General features: G+C 44.8%; 1 protein-coding gene across 5 annotated transcripts in view; it reads left to right on the forward strand.

The window, feature by feature from the left end:
• Nucleotides 1-23,146, forward strand: part of SHANK1 (SH3 and multiple ankyrin repeat domains 1) — a 656,518-nt gene that overhangs the window by 589,893 nt on the left and 43,479 nt on the right. For all 5 annotated transcript variants that reach the window (XM_068241408.1, XM_068241411.1, XM_068241409.1 and 2 more), the window contains 3 exons: nucleotides 1,478-1,602; nucleotides 3,203-3,338; nucleotides 6,259-6,339. In XM_068241408.1, coding sequence (XP_068097509.1) covers nucleotides 1,478-1,602; nucleotides 3,203-3,338; nucleotides 6,259-6,339 — 342 coding nt within the window. The remainder of the gene's footprint in view (nucleotides 1-1,477; nucleotides 1,603-3,202; nucleotides 3,339-6,258; nucleotides 6,340-23,146) is intronic.

Raw genomic sequence — 23,146 nt, forward strand, 5'->3', positions numbered from 1 at the left:
CCCTTCAGTGCAAGGAAAGCATCCTATCCCTCTTTAAATTCAGATATAGAGTTTGCCATAATTACTTCCTGAGGTAAGATATTCCAGATTTTAACTACTCTCACTGTGAAGGACCCCTTTCTACATAGATGGCAACAATGGTTCTCCTCCATATGTAGATAATGTCTCCTTGTCCATTGTACAAGCTTAGGGACAAAAAAAACCTAAATTCTTGGTGAAACCTTCCATGCCTCGGAATAATTTAGTTGCCCGTCTTTGTACCCGTTCTAGAAGGTCAAGGCCCTTTCTATAGTGTGGTTCCCAAAACTGTATTCTGTACCCCGGATGTGGCCTCACAAGTGATTTAAACGGGGTAGTATACTAGCATCTCAAGATTTTATTTCCCATTTTTATGCATCCCAGAATTTTATTTGCTTTAGCTACCACTGCTTGGCATTGTATAGGTTTAGTTAAGTAATCAACACGTATTAGGCCAGATATCTACTAGGAGCGATTTTCTGAGTGCTTTGCGATTTGAAAACTCTTGCTAATGTAATGCTATGAGTGGGATCCCACTTGAGTGATGTGATTTTATAAAAAAACCCCATAGCATTACATTAGCAAGAGCTTTTTCAGATCACTAGCGATAAGAAATCGCTCCTAGTGGGTTTCTGGCCTTAACCAGTATTCCCAAGTTCTTCTCCAAGTGTGATATTTCCAGCAATATTCTATTTATTTTATATGGTAGCTCCATTCACCAATTGGGAATGCTCAGGACCTGAACTCGCATCACTGGCGTAACAATAGGGGAAGCAGCCCCTGCCCCCGCGTGGGGGGGGGGGCTTTGGGCCCGCTCATGGCCATTTTGGGAGGACAGGAGGGGTCGCAGCATGAGGGGAGAGCTTTGCACATCAGCAGGGAGGGGGACAGTCCCTTCTGTGCTCCCCTCCTGCATCTATTAGTGGCAGCAGCATGAGGGTCTTTGATCTGCAAGGGCTTCACATTACTTCCTGTTAAAACAGGAAGTAATGTGAAGCCCTTGCAGATCGGAGACTTCTGGTGGTGAATGGAGGTATTTATAGCTGCCGCTGCTGCCACTTAGATAGATGCAGGAGGGGAGCGCAGAGGGGAGAGCCCAAGGTGAGGGGGAGGACTGTCCCCGCTGAAGTGCAAAGCTCTCCCCTTATGCTGCGACCCCTCCTGCCCCCCCAAAATGGCCCTAAGCGGGCCCCAGGGGGAGGGCGCTCAAATTCTTGCAGGGGGGCCCGGGAACTTCTAGTTACGCCCCTGACTCACATTGCTTTTAATTGATTTTGGAAGTATTGATCGTAAGTGATGATATTAATGTGCTAATTATGGTTTCACGAAATGTTGCATAATTAATGTAATTACGATTGTAATGGAAAAATCATAATCACAAAAAAATATGTGAAACTTTGCATCATTGCAACCACACATTTTTTTTTTAATACTAAAATGTTCTTATTACTTTTCACAGCACAAACCCCAATTGAAGAATTCACTCCAACTCCAGCCTTCCCAGCGCTCCAGTATCTGGAAAGTGTGGATGAAGGGGGAGTGGCCTGGCGAGCTGGGCTGCGGATGGGAGACTTTTTAATTGAGGTGAATTGAGGCAAATCTATTGTTTGTACCAGCAGAGCCAAACAAGCAAAGGTCAAGCAAATTAAACTATTTTCTCCTTTTAATTTTTTTTTTTTATTTAAAGTGAAAAAAAACTTATGATATAATGAATTGTATGTGTATTACAGATAATTAATAGAACATTAGTAGCAAAGAAAGGAGTCTCATATTTTTATTTTCAGTTATATAGCTTTCTTTTTTTTTTTTTTATAACATTGTATTATTCTGTCATTTTTGCAATTACAAACAACACTTTGTATTTTAAACTATGAAACAGAGCTAAAGACCCTTTTAACTTCCTGGCAGTAAAACAAAATCTGAAGCTGTTTTTCCACCATTTTTGGATGCATAAGTGCTTCAGAAAATAGGACTGTCTCTGACTCAACTTGGTCGGAGAGCTCAGAGAAGCTCTTTTGCATAGATAACAGCTGAAGTTATTTTTGACTCTTCATGTACTGGAAATTGAGGCTCTTTCCTTTGCTGCATTTGTTCTATTTCTTAGCTGTACTACACATACAATTAATTATATCATAAGTTTATTTTCACTTCAGATTCCCTTTAATTCTCTTATCAAAGATAAACACAGATCCCCAGAAGCTCATGTAATAATAAAGCCAATGATTAATAGATAAAGTAATAATGTACTTGCAAACACAGTACTGGGGACAGGCATGCTCAAATTCGGCTTCGGGAGATACCCGGATTGTTGCTATCCGGATATCTCCCAGTAATGCTGTGCGGGCTGGGCGGGGGGGTCAAGCTTACCTCTCTGACGTCTTCCTCGGTACGTCCCTCAGCGCCTCCCACGATGCGCTTCAAGCTGCGGTCACGTGATTACAAACACTTCCTCCTTCCGGGTTGAAGGGTTATACCGAAGAAGACGTCAGAGAGGTAAGCTTGTTCCCTGAAGGCCTGTTTTTAACAGTGCGGTGTGGCGGGTGTGCCATACCACAACACTACCGCAAGTTTGCAGTATGAAACCAGCCTAAGAGTTACCAGTATTACTCCATCTTTACAGGTTTCTGTGAGGTTGAGCTCAGTCAGTCTTTAGTTAAAGGTGAATTACTGGCATAATATAAAATGAAAAACCTGAACTCCAACTCCTTATTGACTATATCGTTATCCTGCCTGACTTTGACCTGAAGTTATGTCATATGACATAGCCTCTCTTTCTTAATTCTTCAACAGTTTTACTCAGTTAGTACTGGAAGCAGTTGTCTTGTTTTATAATGTAATATCCGGTTCAGCCTGTAAGCACAATGCTGTTATTTTTGTAGTTCTACATCACCTTAGCAATTTAGCGTGCACACAGAATCTCTCTTCCATAAATAAGCCTTATCTCCTGCAGTTAGAGATAAAGTATAGTCGGAAGTACTTAGTATATCCCACTGTGGTATCCAGAAGAAAATGAAAGTAAACATTAACTTTCCTGGTCCCCCTTCTTTTATTTTTTAATAATTAATGGCTAATTTATTGGAGCAGAGGTGGAAATTTTGACATAGTTCTCCTTTCGGATCTTCCATGAGATGACTTTTATCCAGTGTATGCATTGTGTAATGAACAACCTCATTCTTCCTTATAGGTGAACGGGCAGAATGTGGTGAAAGTAGGACACCGGCAAGTCGTAAACATGATTCGGCAGGGAGGAAACAACCTAATGGTAAAAGTTGTCATGGTGACACGGAACCCTGAAATGGAGGATGCCATGAGGAAGAAAGGTACCTCAAGCTCTACTTTATTGCTATTTATTTGGAGTCTGAGATGGAGTGGCAGTGTTTATTTCTTGATGTCTCTGTGACAGTTTAGGTGTATGTACAGTACATTTAGGGAAACACTTGTCAAAACCAGGGTATATTTTTGGAAGCAGGAAATTTAGGCACCTGCGGCCAATGAACAACTTGGGCGCTCCATAGGCGCTAATGCAAATATTGGCTATCAGGTTCCCAAAGCAGAAATGTGGACGTGTGATAATTATCGTTTTGAAAATTACATTATGGTTTTTGAATTTTTTTTTATCGTTTTGAAAAGTAGAACATTATAGTTTTTGACATTTTTAGTGTTTTGATTTTACAATGTATTCATTTTTGAAAATTTTCATTTTGAAATTTTGAACATTATAAGGTTAGGAAGGAGGGTTTTATGGTTAGGCGTGAGGAAGGGGGCTTTAGGGTTAGGCATCAAGAAGGGGGTTTTAGGGTTAGGAATCAAGAAGTGGGTTTTAAAATGAGGACTCAAGAAGAGAGGGGTTTAGGGCTAAGCATCAAGAAGGGGATTTTAGGGTAAGGGATCAACAAGGGAGGTTTTAGGGTTAAGAATCAACAAGAGGGGTTTTAGGGTCAGGCATCAAGAAGGGTGTTTTAGGATTAGGCATCAAGAAGAGGGGTTTTAGGGTTAGGCAACAAGCATGGGGTTAGACGTCAAGAAGAGGGGTTTCAGGGTTAGGCATCAAGAACAGGTTCTTAGGGTTAGGAATCAAGAAGAGGTGTTTTAGGGTAAGGCATCAAGAAGGGTATTTTTGAGTTAGGGATCAAGAAGAGGGGTATTAGGGTTTGGCATCAAGAAGGGGGTTTTAGGGTAAGGCGTCAAGAAGGGAGTTTTAGGGTTAGGCATCCAGAAGAGAGGTTTTAGGGTTAGGCATTAAGAAGGGGGGCTTAGGCGTCAAGAAGAGGGGTTTCAGGGTTAGGCATCAAGAACGGGTTTTTAGAGTTGGGCATCAAGAAGAGGGGTTTAGGGTTAGGCATCAAGAAGAGGGGTTTTAGGGTTAGACGTCAAGAAGGGAGTTTTAGGGTTAGGCGTCAAAAAGGGGGTTTTAGGGTTAGGCATCAAGAAGAGGGGGGTTTAGGGTTAGGGGTCAAGAAGGAGGGTTTAAGGGTTAGGCATCAAAAAGGGGTTTTTAGGGTTAAGTGTCAGAAAGGGGGGTGTTAGGGTTAGACATCAGGGAGAGTGGTTTTAGGGTTAGGTGTCAAGAAAGGGGTTTTAGGGTTAGGCCTCATGAAGGGGTATTTTAGGGTTAGATATCAGGAATGCGGGTTTTATTGGATAAGTGTCAGAAAGAGGGGTTTTAGGGTTAGGTATCTGAGGGGGAGGGTTCTGTGTGAGAATAGGTTTAGAGTTAAGATGGCCACACACCATACAATTTTCTAAAAATCTGTTAAATTTAAGAATTGCAATCAATTTTTCGGACTGATTTTAACATTTCAAAAATATGACCAATGTGCCACACACCTGTGTTAAATTTTTCCCCAATTATGATAAAAATGATTGGAAACTCTGAGAAAATTGCTACGGTGTTTATATTAATAAATTGATAATCTAACACACACCATACAATCTTTAGAAAGACTGAAGAAAAATATCTGGCAATCCGGATCAATAAAAATCGAAGAAAACGGGAAATCGGATCGGATTTTTCAGTCTAATGAAAAAAAAAGCTTTTTTTTCGGGAGATCCGATCGTTTTTATCGAATAGCCGTAAAATCGGATCATTTTATTGTATGGTGTGTGGCCACCTTAAGTTGTAGCAAAATATTGTTAATATATACCGATATTTTATTACGATAATTTACACTTTAAAAAACAAATAATATCGGTAGATATTAACAATAATTTTATTAACGAAAATGGGCACCCATTTTTCTTTGCGCCCCATTTCATGAACAAATATTTTTGTTTCTTTTATGTCTCCAGTTTCCTTTCTCTTCATTTTTGTTTCTTACCTCCTCCTCTATTCTCTCAATCAGTGGGTCTATATGAACCATGTACTGATCCACACACTGCACCACAAAGAGCATTCTTTATTATGCGCAATCACTGGCAGATTGTCCAATTGTTACTGTCACAATGGATTATTTTATGTACATGTTTAGCTATACCTTAACAAAGTAATCAGGGCTCAATACTACTTTCTATGTAAAGTGTGTTGTTAGTTTTACAATCATGTTATTCTTCTTCGGCATACAAATTTCTTTTCTCTTTTCTGTGCTTTTCTTTACTGTTGAGATAAAGACAGTGATTGAAAAGTGAAAAGGTGACAGATTTAGGAATTTGTGATTGAATTGGCCTTGTTGTGTTTTGCTGTTGCCATAACAGAGAGATGTGTTTTATAATGTACATTGAGGATGTGACTTAAAGTGGATCAGAGATGAACTTTTACTCATTGCATAATTGTGTTCCTTTCCTATTGTTTATAGGGCATTCCTCAAGCCAAATATTTTTTAGTTTTTGTTTTAATACTCTAATTCCCTATAAACTAAACAAGCCCCGCCTACAGTTTTCAGAGGGCCTTGGCAGTAGCAAGGGCTAATGGGAGCTCAGTCTGGGCAGGAGGAGGAGGAGGTTACTAGCCAGAGATTTCAGAGGCTGAGGGGAGGAGGGAGGAGGAGGGGGGATTAGGCTGAGTGCTGATGGTGCAGATAAGCCTCCCTCTGTGTAATGTTTACAAACAACATGGCTGCTGTCATTGTATCACAGGAAGAAATAATCATATTCTATTACAGCTGTATGCAGACAGATTTGCTGTTTAAACCATCTAAACTGTACATAAGATATATAGACAAGTTACTTGTTATAGTTAGTTTTTCATCTCGGATCCGCTTTAAAAGGGTTGATCGTAAATTATGTTTGCTTCTTCACTTCTAGTGCCCCAACAAACAAAACGAGTCACACCGCCCGCAATATCGCTACGCTCCAAATCCATGACATCAGAGCTGGAAGAAATGGGTAAGTATGATACCTGTGGCTTATATTCTAGCACATCAGACAACCTGCATGATTGCCTGAGTAGCACAGTGGCATCCAGAACCGCATGTATTGCAGCATGAAGAAGGCGTCCTTCTATTGTTAATTCTATTGTTAATAAATGTCTTATTTAAGAAATGAAGACCTGTTTCAGCTGCTATCAAACAGCGCACGTTATACTACAAACTACTTGCTTGATTGACTATTGTGATGTAGGGGGCACGCTAAGGGGTCCCGCTTTTGGGAGATGCAGAGCTTGTCAGTGGAAGTGGTATACATTACCTGTTGTCATTGGTGCTAGCTACATGGCCTTTTCACTTTTCTCTTCTGGCCATTCTGTACAGTGCATCTCCCTGTGGCTGCCATCTCTGCATGTCATGTGACATGCATTAGGAAGCCGCAAGGACTGTATGACGAAGAGTTAAGAGAAAAGGGGTGTGGCTAGTTCTGCAGTTACAACAGGTAATGAATGCAGTGCACACGCACTACTTGCTGGGGGGACAAAATTTGGATTCTTTGGGTGCAGGGTTGTGCAGAGGGTCTGGCCGGCTAAGCTTTGCTTGGGGACCCGTTGGGTTCTAGGTACACCCCTGGTTCCTCAACACCATTGTCTTATACAGACCTTTCTGTAAGTCAGAATTTTTTAAATCCCCCTTAGCATGGGTCACATTGTCTCAGAAAATCCTAGACAAGTATATATTTATTGTCTATGCACCCTAATGGTAGAAGGTAAAGTTAGTTTTATCTAGGGGATAGGCCTTATTGGTTAGTTTAGAAAAATTAGGTTTAGGGGCTGATAAAGAGGGTTATGCACCAAAAAGGAGTTAGGGCCAGAGCCCACTAACGCAGTTGTATCCGCTTTTCAGTTAAACATCAATGTTACAGATGCTGAAAAAGCGGACAGAAGCGTACACAACTGCGTTAGTGGGCTCAGGCCCTTAGTGTTAGTGTTGGCTGATAGGGTAGGAAAAGGCAAGTATTGAAAAATTAAAGTTAGGCACCAATAAGTGAAGTTAGGGTTTGGCAACAATAAGTCAAGTTAGGGCCCTTTTCCATTGGCGAAAGTGATGCGATGCAGCTACGCATCACTTTCGCCAGCGCCTGCGTCACTTCCGCAACTCCCGATGAGGAAGTCAATTGCAGAGATGGGACGTGGCTGCGGACGGATGTGACCGTGTGAGAATCTGCAGCATGCTGCTGATTCTCGGATCGCTCCGCACCGCTCCGCACAACATGCATGCAGTGGAAACTGTTCCATTGCCGTGCATGTTTTTCAGCATACACGCGGTGCGATGCAGCTATGTAGCTTCTAGTGGAAACGGGCCCTAAGGGCTAGGCACCAATAACAAATTAGACACCAATAAAAAGGTTAGTGTTTGTGGACAGGATAGGGGAGAGTTAAGAGCTGATAACAAGGATTAGGTTAAGGTATTAATAAGTTAGTGTTAAAGGACAACTGTAGTGCGAGGAATGTGGGGGCTGCCATATTTATTTCCTGTTAAACAATACCCGTTGCCTGACCACCCTGCTGATCTATTTGGCTGCAGTAGTGTCTATATCACACAAGAAACAAGCATGCAGCTAATCTTGTCAGATCTAACAGTAATGTCAGAAACACCTGATCTGCTGCATGCTTGTTCAAGGTCAATGGCTGAAAGTATTAGAGGCAGAGGACCAGCAGGGCAGCCAGGCAACTGGTATTGCTTAATAGTGGTGCTCAAATACCCCTTTTCAAAATTCGAGTTAGGTCGAATTCGAATAGTAAATTATTCGAGATCAGTCGAATATTCGAGTCGAATAATTTTTACTATTCGATTCGACCTCGGAATTCGAGCTCACTATTCGAGTCGGTATTCGAGCTCATTATTCGAGCTGACTATTCGAAATGGCCTTAAATAGCTTCCAACACTTGTTTTGAGGGTGAATGATGCAAGAAACCTCTTTTTTTCCAAGTAACAACAGCAAGTGATTATGTGGGGATGTTCCTTTAAAAAAAAAAAGTTGAAAAGAGAAGTTGTGTCCAGAAATTTGTTCAGTACTGTATATACTTCTTCTTCTTCTTCTTTATCTTCTATATCTTCTTCTTCTTCTTCTTCATCTTCTATATCTTCTTCTTCTTCTTCTTCTTCTATATCTTCTTCTTCTATATCTTCTTCTTCTATATCTTCTTCTATATCTTCTTCTTCTTTTATATTGTCTTCTTCTTCTTCTTCTTCTTCATCTTCTTCATCATCATCTTCTTCTTCTTCATCTTCTTTTTCTTCATCTTCTTCATCTTCTTCTTCATCTTCTTCATCTTCTTCTTCATCTTCTTCATCTTCTTCTTCTTCTTTTTCTACATCTACTTCATCTTCAACTTCTTCATCTTCTTCTTCTTCTTCATCTTCTTCATCATCTTCATCTTCTTCATCTTCTTCATCTTCTTCTTCTTCATCATCTTCATCTTCTTCTTCATCTTCTTCTTCTTCATCATCTTCATCTTCTTCTTCTTCATCTTCTTCATCTTCTTCATCTTCATCTTCTTCATCTTCTTCTTCTTCTTCTTCTTCATCTTCTTCATCTTCTTCTTCATCTTCTTCTTCTTCTTCATCATCTTCTTCTTCTTCATCTTCTTCATCTTCATCTTCTTCATCTTCTTCATCTTCTTCTTCTTCATCATCTTCATCTTCTTCTTCATCTTCTTCTTCTTCATCATCTTCATCTTCTTCTTCTTCATCTTCTTCTTCTTCATCTTCTTCATCTTCATCTTCTTCATCTTCTTCATCTTCTTCTTCTTCATCTTCTTCTTCTTCATCTTCTTCTCCTTCTTCTTCTTCTTCTTCTTCTTCTTCTTCATCTTCTTCATCTTCTTCTATATCGTCTTCTTCTTCACTTATTTCTCTTTTCAAATTTTTTTTTTTAAAGAAATGCAGCTATTTTTGAGCGTAACAAATAGCTGGTGGCGCACGCATGTTGGAAGCGCCATTGTATGTGCTCCCTGGCAGTGGAAACACACAGACAGCAGGAGGTAAATTCAGCAGCAGGAGGAGGAGGATGAGTGTGTGGCAGTAGGCAGTCAATGAGGCAGGCAGCGTGACATAATAGCCCTGGTACCTAGCGGTGATACCAGGGCTGTAAATAAACACAGCAGGCAGGAGGTCCCAGACAGCGGTCGTGCAGCCCACATTGTGTCCAATACACAACTGGGACAACACAGTTTTCAACCCGGGCACCTCAGAAAAATTAAACCTTTTTTTTTTTTTTTTTATGGTTTTGTAGTTTTGGTTTTACAACCAATTACACAGATATAGCTATTTTTTGACGTAATAGCTGGTGGCAGAGTGGCAGCAGAAGGTAAATCTGTGTACCCTGGCGTTGGGAAACACAGACAGACAGACAGCAGCAGCAGGAGGAATGGAGGAGTAAGGTGAGCAGCTATTGTTTGACGCAATAGCTGGTGGCAGAGTGGCAGCAGAAGGTAAATCTGTGTGCCCTGGCGTTGGGAAACACAGACAGACAGCAGCATCAGCAGGAGGAATGGAGGAGTAGTGTGAGTGTGGCAGCAGGCAGGCAGCGTGACATAATAGCCCTGGTACCTAGCGGTGATACCAGGGCTGTAAATAAACACAGCAGGCAGGAGGTCCCAGACAGCGGTCGTGCAGCCCACATTGTGTCCAATACACAACTGGGACAACACAGTTTTCAACCCGGGCACCTCAGAAAAATTAAACCTTTTTTTTTTTTTTATGGTCTTGTAGTTTTGGTTTTACAACCAATTACACAGATATAGCTATTTTTTGACGTAATAGCTGGTGGCAGAGTGGCAGCAGAAGGTAAATCTGTGTACCCTGGCGTTGGGAAACACAGACAGACAGACAGCAGCAGCAGCAGCAGGAGGAATGGAGGAGTAATGTGAGCAGCTATTGTTTGACGTAATAGCTGGTGGCAGAGTGGCAGCAGAAGGTAAATCTGTGTACCCTGGCGTTGGGAAACACAGACAGACAGCAGCAGCAGGAGGAATGGAGGAGTAGTGTGAGTGTGGCAGCAGGCAGGCAGCGTGACATAATAGCCCTGGTACCTAGCGGTGATACCAGGCCGTAAATGAACACAACAGGAGGTCCCAGACAGCGGTCGTGCAGCCCACATCGTGTCCAATACACAACTGGGACAACACAGTTTTCAACCCGGGCACCTCAGAAAAATTAAACCTTTTTTTTTTTTAATGGTTTTTTGGTTTTGTTTGTAAAACAAATTACACAGATATATAGCTATTGTTTGACGTAATAGCTGGTGGCAGAGTGGCAGCAGAAGGTAAATCTGTGTACCCTGGCAGTGGGAAACACAGACAGACGGCAGAAGGGCAGTACACAGCAGCCCACTGTAGGTGTAAAATGTGTGGCTGCAGGCGACGTAATAGTCAAAGTGAACCAGGCTGGCTTAGTGAGCAGGAGCCAGGAGGTGGTAAAGGGTGGTAAGGCACATTAACGATGGTTCTTAGCCAGTTCATGTCCCCCTCTCGCCGACAACAGGGGCCAGGAACTCGCCTTCCACCCACGCCTGGTTCATCTTGAGAAACGTCAGTCTGTCCACAGACTTGTGAGACAGACGTGAGCGTTTCTCGGTGACCACACCACCAGCTGCACTGAAGCAGCGCTCGGACAGCACGCTGGAAGGGGGGCAGGACAGCACTTCCAGGGCGTACTGCGCCAGCTCGCTCCAGATCTCCAGGCGCTTGACCCAATACTCCATGGGATCAACAGGGGCATCGCTGTCAAGCCCGCTGTAGGACCCCATGTAGTCAGCCACCATGCGGGTCAGGCGCTGGCTGTGACCGGTGGAGGATGCTGCTGCATGCACCTCCTCTCTAGTCACTGCTGCCGGAGCCTCTACAGTCCTGTAGAGCTCGTGGCTGAGAGACAGCAGGTCTGTGGGGCGCTTGCTGCTGGATGCAGGCACCTGCTGCTGCCTCTGTGCTGGCTGCTGGACAGTGGGGGTGGAAGGCTGGGGGAAGGCTTCCTCCAAGCGCTCAACAAGGGCCTGCTGCAAGCTCCTTATTTGTTGCGCTGGGTCTCCTCCTGCAGGCGGCAGGAACTGGCTCAACTTCCCCTTGAGGCGTGGGTCCAACATCATGCTGATCCAGATGTCCTCCCTCTGCTTCATCTGGATCACCCTGGGGTCTCTGCGCAGGCACGTCAGCATGTGCGCTGCCATTGGGAAGAGGCGGGCCACGTCTGCTGGCACATCGACGGCAGTGCTGCTGTCCTCATCCTCCTCCTCTGCCTCGTCAGCCTCATCCTCTCTCCACCCCCGCACCAACTCAGCTGCACTGTGCTGATCCCCCTCATCAGCAGCAAGGTCAGGGACCTCCACCAAGTCCTCCTCCTCCTCCCCCTCAGAGGTGGACTGTGCAGCTGCTTGCCGCTCCTGCTGGTCCAAGGCTGCCGCTCCCTGTTCCAGCAAAGCATCGAGGGCCCTGTTCAGCAGACAAACCAGGGGCACCCACTCGCAGACCATAGCATGGTCCCTGCTCACCATGTTAGTGGCCTGCAGAAAGGGAGCCAGCACTAAGCACACCTGCTGCATGTGCCTCCAGTCATCATCGGGGACGATGGACGGGATGTTGCTGGTCTTGTCCCTTCTCTGAGCGGCGGAAACAGCGGCCAGGGCAAGGTACTGTTTGACAGCGCGCTTCTGTTCAACCAGACGCTCCAACATCGCCAGGGTGGAGTTCCAGCGAGTCGGAACGTCAAGGATCAGCCGATGGCGTGGCAGATCCAGCTCCTTTTGCACGTCTTCCAGGCTCGCACAGGCTGCAGCCGAGCGCCGGAAGTGACGCACAACGTTCCTTGCCGTTTCCAGCAGTTCGCCCATCCCCTGGTAGGTGCGCAAGAACTTCTGCACCACCAGGTTCAGCACGTGGGCAAGACAGGGGATGTGGGTCAGGTTTCCCCTGTCTATTGCGGCAACCAGATTGGCCCCATTGTCGGCCACCACCTCTCCGACTCTGAGGCCTCTGGGGGTCAGCCAAATCCTCTCCTGCTCCTGGAGTTTGGCCAACACATGGGTTGCCGTCAGCTTGGTCTTCCCAAGGCTGACCAAGTGCAGCAGCGCTTGGCAGTGGCGGGCCTTCACGCTGCTGCTGAGGCGGGGGGTTTGGCCAGGTGTGCCGGAGGATGGCAGAGGATCGGAGGAACCTGCTGCAGTTCCCCTGACCCTGCGGGGTGGCACCACCCACTGTGTTGCTGCTGCTGCTGTGCCCGCTGCTGCTCTCCCATCCTCACCCCCTTCCACCAAGCTGACCCAGTGGACAGTGAAGGACAGGTAGCGGCCTGTCCCGAAGCGGCTGCTCCAGGAGTCCATGGTGACGTGGACCCTTTCACCAACCGCGTGCTCCAGCCCTCGCTCCACATTGGCCATCACAAAGCGGTGCAGTGCAGGAATGGCCTTGCGGGAGAAAAAGTGTCTGCTGGGGAGCTGCCAGTCTGGGGCTGCGCAAGCAAGCAGCGCACGAATGTCGCTCCCCTCCTGCACGAGCGTGTACGGCAGGATTTGGGAGCACATGGCCCGTGCCAGCAAGCCGTTCAGCTGCCGCACGCGACGGCTGCTGGGAGGCAGAGCCCTAACCACCCCCTGGAAGGACTCGCTCAAAAGGCTCTGGCGTGGCCTTTTGCTGGCACGGGAATCAGCAGACACAGCGGAGGAGGCCACTGAGGACTGGCTGCCAGAACAGGCCTCAGTGTCGGCGGCAGGAGTTGCAGAGGGGGGAGGAGCAGTGCGTTTCCGCACTCCTGCTGGTGCTGCTGGAGGAGCAGGAGGGCGGGTGGCTGCTGTTGCTGCTGCTGCTGAAGGCTGTGCAGTGATGGGTGTGGTGCCACTGCCAGCACCAGATGCCTTCAGCCTCTGGAACTCCTGATGCTGGTGGAAATGTTTCGCAGCGAGGTGGTTGATGAGCGAGCTGGTGCAGAACTTTAAGGGGTCTGCACCTCTGCTCAACTTCCGCTGACAGTGGTTGCAAGTGGCGTACTTGCTGTACACTGTGGGCATGGTGAAAAAGCGCCAGATTGGTGACAGAAACATCCCCCTACGGCATGGAAGCGCTGCTGCCTGTCTCCCTGTGGTGGTTTGGGGGGCTTGGGTGCGGCTGGTGGTGGTACTGGCAGATGCTGCTGCTGCTGCTGCTGAGCCTGAGACACCAGCAGGCTGTGGGACCTGCCTACTGCTGCTGCCAATGCTTGCAATGATGCGCCTCCTTGCAAGGCCCACAAGAGCATCCTCCTCCTCCTCCTCAGAGCTGCTGAGGACGACATCCCCTGGAGGTGGTGGCACCCAGTCTCTGTCTGTCACCGGGTCATCAACATCCTCCCCCTCCTGAAACATGTCCTGCTGGGATGAGGACCCCCCAAACTCCTCTCCTGATGCATGGATGGGCTGCTTGACTGTCGCCACAGTCTTGCTGTCCAATCCCTCATCCCCCAAAGTGCCCATCAGCATCTCCTCCTCAAGATCGCCAACAACAGCAGATAATTTACTCATGATGCCTGGGGTCAAAAGACTGCTGAATGACAGGTCGGCGAGTGACGGTGAACTGGCCTCCTCCCCAGACCCTGCTGGGCGGCTGCTGCGAACAGGGGTGGTGGTGGTGGTGGTGAGGGTGGAGGCCTCAGATGCAGAGCTGATGGCGGGCTGCTCATCCTCCGTCATGAGTTGCACCACAGTGTCTGCATGCTTTTCCTCAATGGGACGTTTCCGACCCGGCTGGAGAAAAATCGGAGCAGGTGCTACACGCTGCTGCTGCTGTGTCTCTGCAGCGTGAGTTGCAGATGCTCCTGCTGGGCGGCGCCCAAGGCGTCCACGGCCAGTGGCTATGGGAGGAATGTTAGCCACTGACGCTGCTGCTGCTGCTGCGGAACTGTGCATGGTGGCGCGCCCGCGCCCGCGGCTTGCCACAATGCTGCTCCCTCTCCTCCTGATTCCCTTGCTGCCCTTCCCCTTGCCCAAACCGCGCTGGCTGCCACTTCCAGACATCTTCGATGTTTTGGGCGTATAGACAAAAGTTTTTTAAAAGGGCGGGTGAAAAGTGGGGTACTTTAATGGAGTGGGTTGGTGGGTGAGGTGACTGAGTGAGTGTCCCTAGTACAGTAAGTAAGTAGTAACAGTCAGGAAGTACAACTAGCAGTTACAACTTACAATAATCAGTAGTAATCACAAGTAAATTTAGTGTGTGTACACTACAGACAGTGAGTGCACGCACGCGCAAACACGCGCAGGAGCTAGCCTATGAACAGTGACTGAGTGAGTGTCCCTAGTACAGTAAGTAAGTAAGTAGTAACAGTCAGTAAGTACAACTAACTAATTACAATAATCAATCAGTTATCAGAAGGAAATAGAGTGTGTGTAGTGTGTACACAGACAGTGAGTGCACACACGCAGGAGCAGCTAGTAGCCTATGAACAGTGACAGTGAGTGTCCTAGTACAGTTACAGTATATAACTACAATACTAATACAATCAGTAGTAAAGGACAGCAGAAATACTGGTATAGAATAGAGAGAAATAAACAGAGGACAGGAGGACAGCTGCCCACACAGGCAGGCCCTGAGGCCTAAAGCTGTAAGCCTGCAGCAGCTGGCCTGTCTCTATGTAACACAAAAGCTACTAACTAAAATACAATGTCTAACTAACTAACAACAATATAGGTGTGTATAGGAGGTGTATGTGAGCAAAAACGCTAGGTAAATGACCACAATAAAGCTCTTGCTAAGCCAAAGCACAAAGGAGCAACTCTCTCTCTATGCAAGTCTCAGGCAAGGACGGAGAAACGTAACATGGCGGCCGCTATTTATAGGGTAGGGGCTGGCCAGGGTCCCCCTCTGTGATTGGCTGCCGTCAGAGGGCCTGGGAGCCCTCTGATTGGCTCTAAGGACATCAATCTGGGCTATGACGCTATTCGAGCTCGGTACCGAGCTCGAATAGCGCCGTTTGCTCGAATAGCTCGAATAGTGAATGGGCTATTCGAGTGTACGCGAATAGCCCATTCGAATAGCTGCAGCTATTCGGAGCTCGAATACCGAGCTCGAATAGCTGAAAAAGAGCTCGAATATTCGAGCTACTCGAATATTCAAGCTCTGCTGAGCACCACTGTTGCTTAACATGAAATAAATATGGCAGCCTCCATATTACTCTTGCTACAGTGGTCCTTTAAGGGCCTGTACACACGCTTGAATAAAGTTGGCCGAGGCGGCTGGTAACGACTGACTCCGCCGATAATCAAGCATGTGTACACTGGCCCCCGCCCACCGCTCCAAAAGCACTCCATCCGTCGGTCAACTTGGCCGAACAACAGCCAACCCCTTTGTGCACCCCGCTCCCCTACCTGCTACATGACGTCACGCACACGCCGCTCTGTCACTCCTCCGTCCTCCCGGCATTGCAACAGAACGTGTTGTCTGCTACACAGCTGACACGGATCTGTGCAGTCCTACCCAGCGATGTGACTCAAAGGGGATGGTGCCTATGGTCCTGGTCCCTGATGGTTGACGTTAGTCAAAGGTGTTTATGCACGTTTAGGCAATGGGGATTACAGTCAGGCACAATGAAGTGGTATCCCATTAGGATTAGGTATCATCTTCATGTAGGGTTAGGTTTTAGGAAGGGGTTTTTGTATGTACCCAATATATGCAGCCATATAGCTGAAAACATCTACCTGTGCCAAAAATACCTTCCACCAAAACAATGCATATGCATCTTCTGGGTCTGGGTGGATTGACAGATCGATGTTGTAGGGGTTAAAATAATCATTACGTTAAAACTGGATATTTTAATAAATCGATTTTTTTTTTGGGGGGGGGGGGGTGGTTAGTGAAACTGTTCACAGTCAGTGGGAGGCAGCTTTTAAATTGTGTTTTGCTGCGAGCTAGGCTTTTACATGCAGCATTTCAAGAAGAAGGAATCAAGATCATAACCACGCTAATTTTATGTTTATACAAGCAGAGAAGATTAAAAAAAAAAAAAATCCGGTAATCCTTAAATACACTCCTTCTGTTCTGAAAAAGAGCCAGTGTCACTTGTTATTTAAAACAAAACAAACACAACTAAAAGAACAAAATAAAAAAAACGTAGCACTGACTGTGCAGAAATAAAGGCTCGCAGATGGTTTTGTAATAGTAGAAAAACATCTTGCATTGTCTGTGTTGCATGGATGACACATAGGCCCTCGATGTGCCATGCCTGCTCCCCAATAACCATATACTCTGCAGAATGCTATGTTCCAGGCTGTCCTCCAGAGGATTTCTGGCATCAGCTAGTACTGTCTTGCCATTGTGCTCATGAAACAGGATGTACGCATGTTTTGCTTGGAGGCGGTTCAGCCATGCTCAGTCTCTCTCCTCTGTTTGGGATGTTGCAAGCTGGTGTTTCATTTAAAGAGAAGCTATCATTGACATCTTGATGCATTCTGTAACTGCCGAGACAGATCCTTGGAGAGTTCAGTGCACTAGGAATTTATTTTCAATTATACACATACATAAGGAACTAGCAAAACAACACAGCTGAAAGTGTAAGAAAAAGCATATTAAAAATGATTAATGAGATTTGAGATAAACTCAAAGTTATCTTGACGTAAACCTGAGCTATATGAACTAATCTTATGATAGTTAACTACATAAATGAATGTGTACCTACGCTGAACACTGCAGGTGATAATTTTTACAGTTCCAGTAAAGGAACTTAGAGTAATGTGAGTTGTTGATCTGTAATACCATCCATCATGTTAAAGAACCAATGGGGATACTTGAAAAGTTAAAGGGGAGGGACTTTCTCCTGACACTGGGGGACTTCCTTCTTACACAAAAAAGTAAGCAGTTAAAATCTGGCAGAACTGACATGTTTTGGACTAGTCCATCTCCTCATGATGGGGGATTCTCAGGGTTTAACTGCCAAAATAGTCTAACTGCCAAAATAGATACCAGCCAGCCTCCCTATCCACTTGAACAATATTGGCAGTTGTTCTAAACAGAAACTACATATCTGCTAAGTGCTCAATGACAAAACATATTTTAATTTGGCAAATTCAAAATATTACATTTGAACAATTGTCCCCAATGCAACCAACAGGTGTGGCTCCTTATCAGACACATACCTATGCCATACTAATATATATATATATATATATATATATATATATATATATATATATATATATATATATATATATATATATATATATATATATATATATATATATATATATATATATATATATATATATGCCCATGTGCATGCAATGCACTTTTTCTCTTAAGTTTTCTCCTAGGTGATAATTTTTCATCTTCTCTTTAAAATAATTTTTCAGCATTTCACAATTGTAAAAGTACCAAAAGTAGTTGAAAAATTACTGTCAGAAACATTTGGAGTATTTCCTTGCTTGCTGGGAGTTGAAAAGATGACAAGGGGCTTGATTCACTAAGACACATAGCATGCCTTATCAAAGTTAACACACCTTATCAAAGTTAACATGCCTTATCAGAGTAGCATAGCGAGCGCTACAAACCTATGCCTGCTAATTGGCAATGACAAGAGCTCCACTCGTCCTGCCCTGAGCCCCTGCGGGTTCGTGTGCTACTCTGATAAGGCGTGTTAACTTTGAAAAGGCGTTTTATCTTTGATAAGGCATGCTATTTGTCTTAGTGAATCAAGCACATGGTGTGAAAATATCAACTTGGAGGAAACTAAGGAGAAACAGTGAATTGCATATAGGACCAGGAGCTCCGTGTAGATTTTATAAGTAGGAAAGCACCTTGCTTTACTGCTAAAGTTGCTTCTTAAATTATGAATCCACGGCTCATGGCAGTGACTGATAATTAAGTAGCAGTATTAAAATAGTATTTTCTTTACCAAAACATGGCAGTCAAGCCAACAAATGGATTAAAAAAACCATATAAAACTTTCATTTGGAACATAAAAAAACCTTTTTCAGTACATAACTAAATTAAACAAAAATGAAAGACATTATTCATTCCTTCAAGACACATAAGCCAGTGTTTTTGCTATCCAGGTGCTCTGCTTGATGGCTACAAATCATAAACCTTAAAGTAAGGAATTTGCAATACGCCTAACTGGTGGTACAGCGACTGTCACTAACACAGGTCCCCGAATTAAGCTAGAATTTTTGGAAAGGAAGTCCTGCCACTTCCCTTCACCTTGGCCACACCCCCTCTAACTCATGCTATGTCCCTTCTTTCCTATCATGCCACACCCCTGGTTGCATCACATACGGGCCACTGTACCTGTGAAGAGTCCAAGCATCAGTCACATGATTTGGGAATTTAGACCAGGCAAACTGTATGTCAATTTTAACACGTTTGTGAGGGGGTTAAAGACCAGAGCCAGGCAAAAAGGCACTACTGAAATTGTAATTGACAAATATAAAATTAAATATTATATGACAATTAAATATAAACTTTGGAAGTTAATAAAACAATATAAACCTGTAATGCCTGGGGGGGTACACTTTCTGACCACCCAGCGCAACAAGGCTAAGTAGCTGGATAATGGAAAAGGCTACACAGGTTGTCCAGAGCATTTGCAGCTCTGGGCTTCCGATATCGCTACAAATAAGACACAATGGCAGCGCAGTGCGATGCTGCACTGCCTATGGTCTGAGTAACAAGACAAAGAACGAACAGACAGACTGACTAACTGACAATTGCCCAGGACGGCTGCCGTCTGAACCACTTGCTATGTAACAAGACAGATAACAGAAAGACAGACTGAATGCTTGCAAGACTAAATGCTGCCCTAGCGATAGCAAGCATTCATACAGATACAAGACAGGACTACAGATTGAAGCATAACTAATAGCAACCGCAGCCTATAGTTACGTTCCCAGAAACTAGAGTAGCAGGCATACTACCAGTCACTAACGTGGTGATAGCAGAATCCAAGCTATCAGGATAGTGGACTTCACTGACCCACTGCGGATGCAGCAAACATCCATCAGGCATAGAAATACAGAACAAGGCAATATACAATTTACAATAATAACTTTACATAGTATGGATCCGGCGTCAAATAAGGTGGCTGAACGCTATGTCGGGCAGAGTCTGAAATGGGAGGCAGACTTTTATGTGGACATCAGCCAATGGATGCAGGCATACAAATTCCCACACAGCTTACTCAATACTGAGCTAGTCTGATCTGCTAGCTGACTGTGAACAAATACATGCTGTATTATGCAACAACATGCATGTAGGAAATCCAGGGCTATCTGGCTGCAGTTCAGCTGCAGCAAGCAATGGGAGAAATCATGACAGCATCCTGAGCTGCTCTGAACTGCAGAGTGATTGTAAATGACAATGAGGCTGATTGCAAATGCGCAACTGAATGCAAGAAGACAAGTCAGAACTGCCAGTCTGCAGCTCCACTGCAACCGACAAAACATGTTACAGGAGAGATCCTGAAAAAACCATAAAGTTCATTCCACTTATAAATGTGTGTAAAAAAAGGAGGAGCCTAACCAGGGTTCTCTAAAACCAGATTAGAAAATATAACAGAGAATTTGATTGGCCATTGATCTTGCCACAGAGGCCTAGTGAATGCATTCTCTGGTTATATACAGAAATATCTGGCTACAAGACGTGTAGGGCACAGCTCTCCAATGGACAGAAAAGCAATCAGAAGTTAATGATAGTTTCTCTTCATGATGTGTTCTGAAGATCTGTGTTAACTATGGATCATTTTGTCTCTTCTTTCCCCCTGTCTTTTTTTGTATCCCCCATATCATTCCTATACCTACACCTTTTTCACCATTTGCTGTCTTCGATATGGTCTATTGCTTATTGTCTATTTCCACCTCAATCTACTGCTGTGTCGTCCGGTCTGTCGGTCTGTCCTCTGTAACATGAAGTGGAAAAAGGTACTTTGCTCAAACTGATGATTGCAGGCTTTGAGAAACCTCTGATCCTACAACCATTTATGTGCATTTGACATGTAATAACAGCCATACGTTGTGCAGCAGGGAGGTAGCAGAGGTAGCCATTGATCTTAGTTTTGTGTTTGTAGTGTCAGTGGGAAGTGTCATAAGTAATAGCACTTCTGGTCTGGCATTCACTGCTGTTTATATGTTACCATGGCAACACTAGTAGGTTAAAGTAAACCCGTAGTGAGAGAAATGTGAAGGCTGCCAAATTTATTTCCTTTTAAACAATACCAGTTTCCTGGCAACCCTGCTGATCTATTTGGCTGCAGTAGTGTCTGAATAACACCAGAAACAAGCATGCAGCTAATCTTGTCAGATCTGACAATATTGTCAGAAACACCTGATCTGCTGCATGGTTGTTCACGGTGTATGGCTAAAAGTATTAGTGGCAGAGGATCAGCAGGGCAGCCAGGCAACTGGTATTGTGTAAAAGGAAATGAATATGGCAGCTTTAGCCATGGACCCTAAACAAGCAAATGCAGATCAGGTGTTCCTGACAATATTGTCAAATATGAAAAGATTAGCTGCATGCTTGTTTCTGGTGTTATTCAGACACTACTGCAGCCAAATAGGTCAGCGGGGATGCCGGGCAACTGGTATTGTTTAAAAGGAAATAAATATGGCAGCCTTTATAGTCTCTAACTACAGTTGTCCTTTAAGTACAGGATATTGAGGTTGATTCACAAAACTTATCTTATGAATTATCACAACTTACTCATTTTTGCACCTCAGCTATAAGTAGAAATTATTGAGATAATAAGGATGAGAACTAATAAGGCTCCTTATTCAATGAACTCCCAGGAGATATGTTAATACCTTATCAATACAACTCCTGTAGAGCCCTTAAGCTAAGTACACACATACAGGGCCGGATTTATCATAAGGCACGGTAGGCGCATGCCTGCAGGCGCCTGATGATGGAGGGGCGGTTCACCTTCCTCCTCCAGAGCCTCCCTCCTTCCCTATGCTGAGTCCCGAGCAGTGTGTAAATGAGAGTTTAATCACCCAGCTCTTGGCATTCTCCTGAGATCTCCTTTCATCTGGGGGCACCACTAGCTACTTAATACTGAGGGCACATCTGGCTACCTAATGCTAAGGGACACTTGTTGCTACTTATGACGGATAAGGGAGAAGTGACAGCTGGTATAGCCAGTACACTTGCAGTGCAGTTCATAAGGGGTTTGTAGGTTAATGGAGGGCAAAGTCTAGGGTGCCAGGATATCTGTGCCTATAGGCTCCTATGATGTAAATCCGGGCCTGCACACATATGATAATTGTTGCCGGTTAGGGATCAGGAAACAATCCTCCATGGAAAATGCCGTAAAACACATTCCTTAGCATTGTGTTCTGTTGCTATGGATGGTTTTTTGCTGGTCAGTCGGGAGAAGGTGGAGGTTTGGCGGTAGCCCTTCAGGGGGCTTAGAGATGGGGACTTTTTACCCTGCCAAAGCTACTCTTCTCAGGACCCTATGCAGATTATCAGCACAGCCTCTCCAGGGTTTTCCTTCCTTTGTCCTGTGGTCATCTCTGCGTGCCCATAGTGACCCGAAAGTGTGCATGAGTGTGGGTCACTACAGGCACTGGGAGATGACAACAGCACAGAGGAAGAAGCATACCGGCTGGAGAGGTGAGCAGCAGAGTGATCCTCTGTGGTAATGCATGATGGGACCCCAGGAAGAGCTGCCTTAGCAGGGAGGGACACCTGGGAGAGAAGGGGTAATTGATTTTTAATAGATTTTATGCTGAAACCTGAATCAGATGTCGATCAGAGAGGGATCCACCCTTTGGGCATGCTGGGAAAAAGTCTACCAGTCTAATGGCAGGCTTTAGAGAAACTTGTCTGTGTCCTAATGTGTTCTTATCCTGATACCTCACTCAGCCAGCATTCACCTGGGGGGTTATCCAGTGGTTTTGTTAGGAATCCATTGCTCTGTGCTCTCAGGATCATATTTGAATATGCCACCTATATGTAAAAGAGACTTTCAGGATGAGTTTTAAGAACAACTTATCATGTCTTCTGGGTCCTCATAGATGAGCATTTCAGATCTACCTTGCTAAATAGAAAGGCGTCTTAGAAAGAGATAAGGAATTAATTCACAACAACCCCTAGTGCCCGGACTCAATCCAAGAAAACTTTACAGGGCATGGTGTCTGCAGAGGGAAGAGAAAAGAATTGCTGATAATGTTATAATGCAATTCTATTAATAGTATTAAAGCAAATGTGTAGCAAAGAAAATAAACAAAGTCAGACACTTAAAGTGAACCTCCAGACTAAAAATCTACTCAGCAGTACTGAAAATGCTTGGTGTTTCTTTAACAGTTTCACAGCATCAGAACTTTGTTTTTCTTACCCAAGCCTCATTTTTAGCTGCACAGAAGCTAAGCTCCACCCCATCAAAGAAATATGCCCGGGTATTTTTCCCCTGATGCTGTGCAAAGCATGATGGAATTTCTGATGTTGTTGTTCTCGTTGCTTAGCACACGCAGCTGGGAGGGGTGATCAGGACACAGGATAGTTGTAACTGTGTCTCATGCTCCCTGTCACCTTCTTTCAAGCAAAAAGATGGCTGCCCCCATGATATCACATACATTTGCCTGTTCTTTTAAAACAGGGTGGGTAAGAGATTATATTACCTATCTATTTTAATTAACATAACTAATGTAACTTAACCCATTCGCGTTCCGTCGTTTTCACGTGAGAAATGTTCACCTCCCATTCATTAGCCTATAACTTTATCACTACGTATCACAATGCACTGATCTATATCTTGTTTTTTCTGCCACCAATTAGGCTTTCTTTGGGGGGGGGGGGGGTACATTTTGCTAAGAGCCACTT

The sequence above is a fragment of the Hyperolius riggenbachi genome, chromosome 6, assembly GCF_040937935.1.
Source record: "Hyperolius riggenbachi isolate aHypRig1 chromosome 6, aHypRig1.pri, whole genome shotgun sequence".
Lineage (NCBI taxonomy): Eukaryota > Metazoa > Chordata > Amphibia > Anura > Hyperoliidae > Hyperolius > Hyperolius riggenbachi.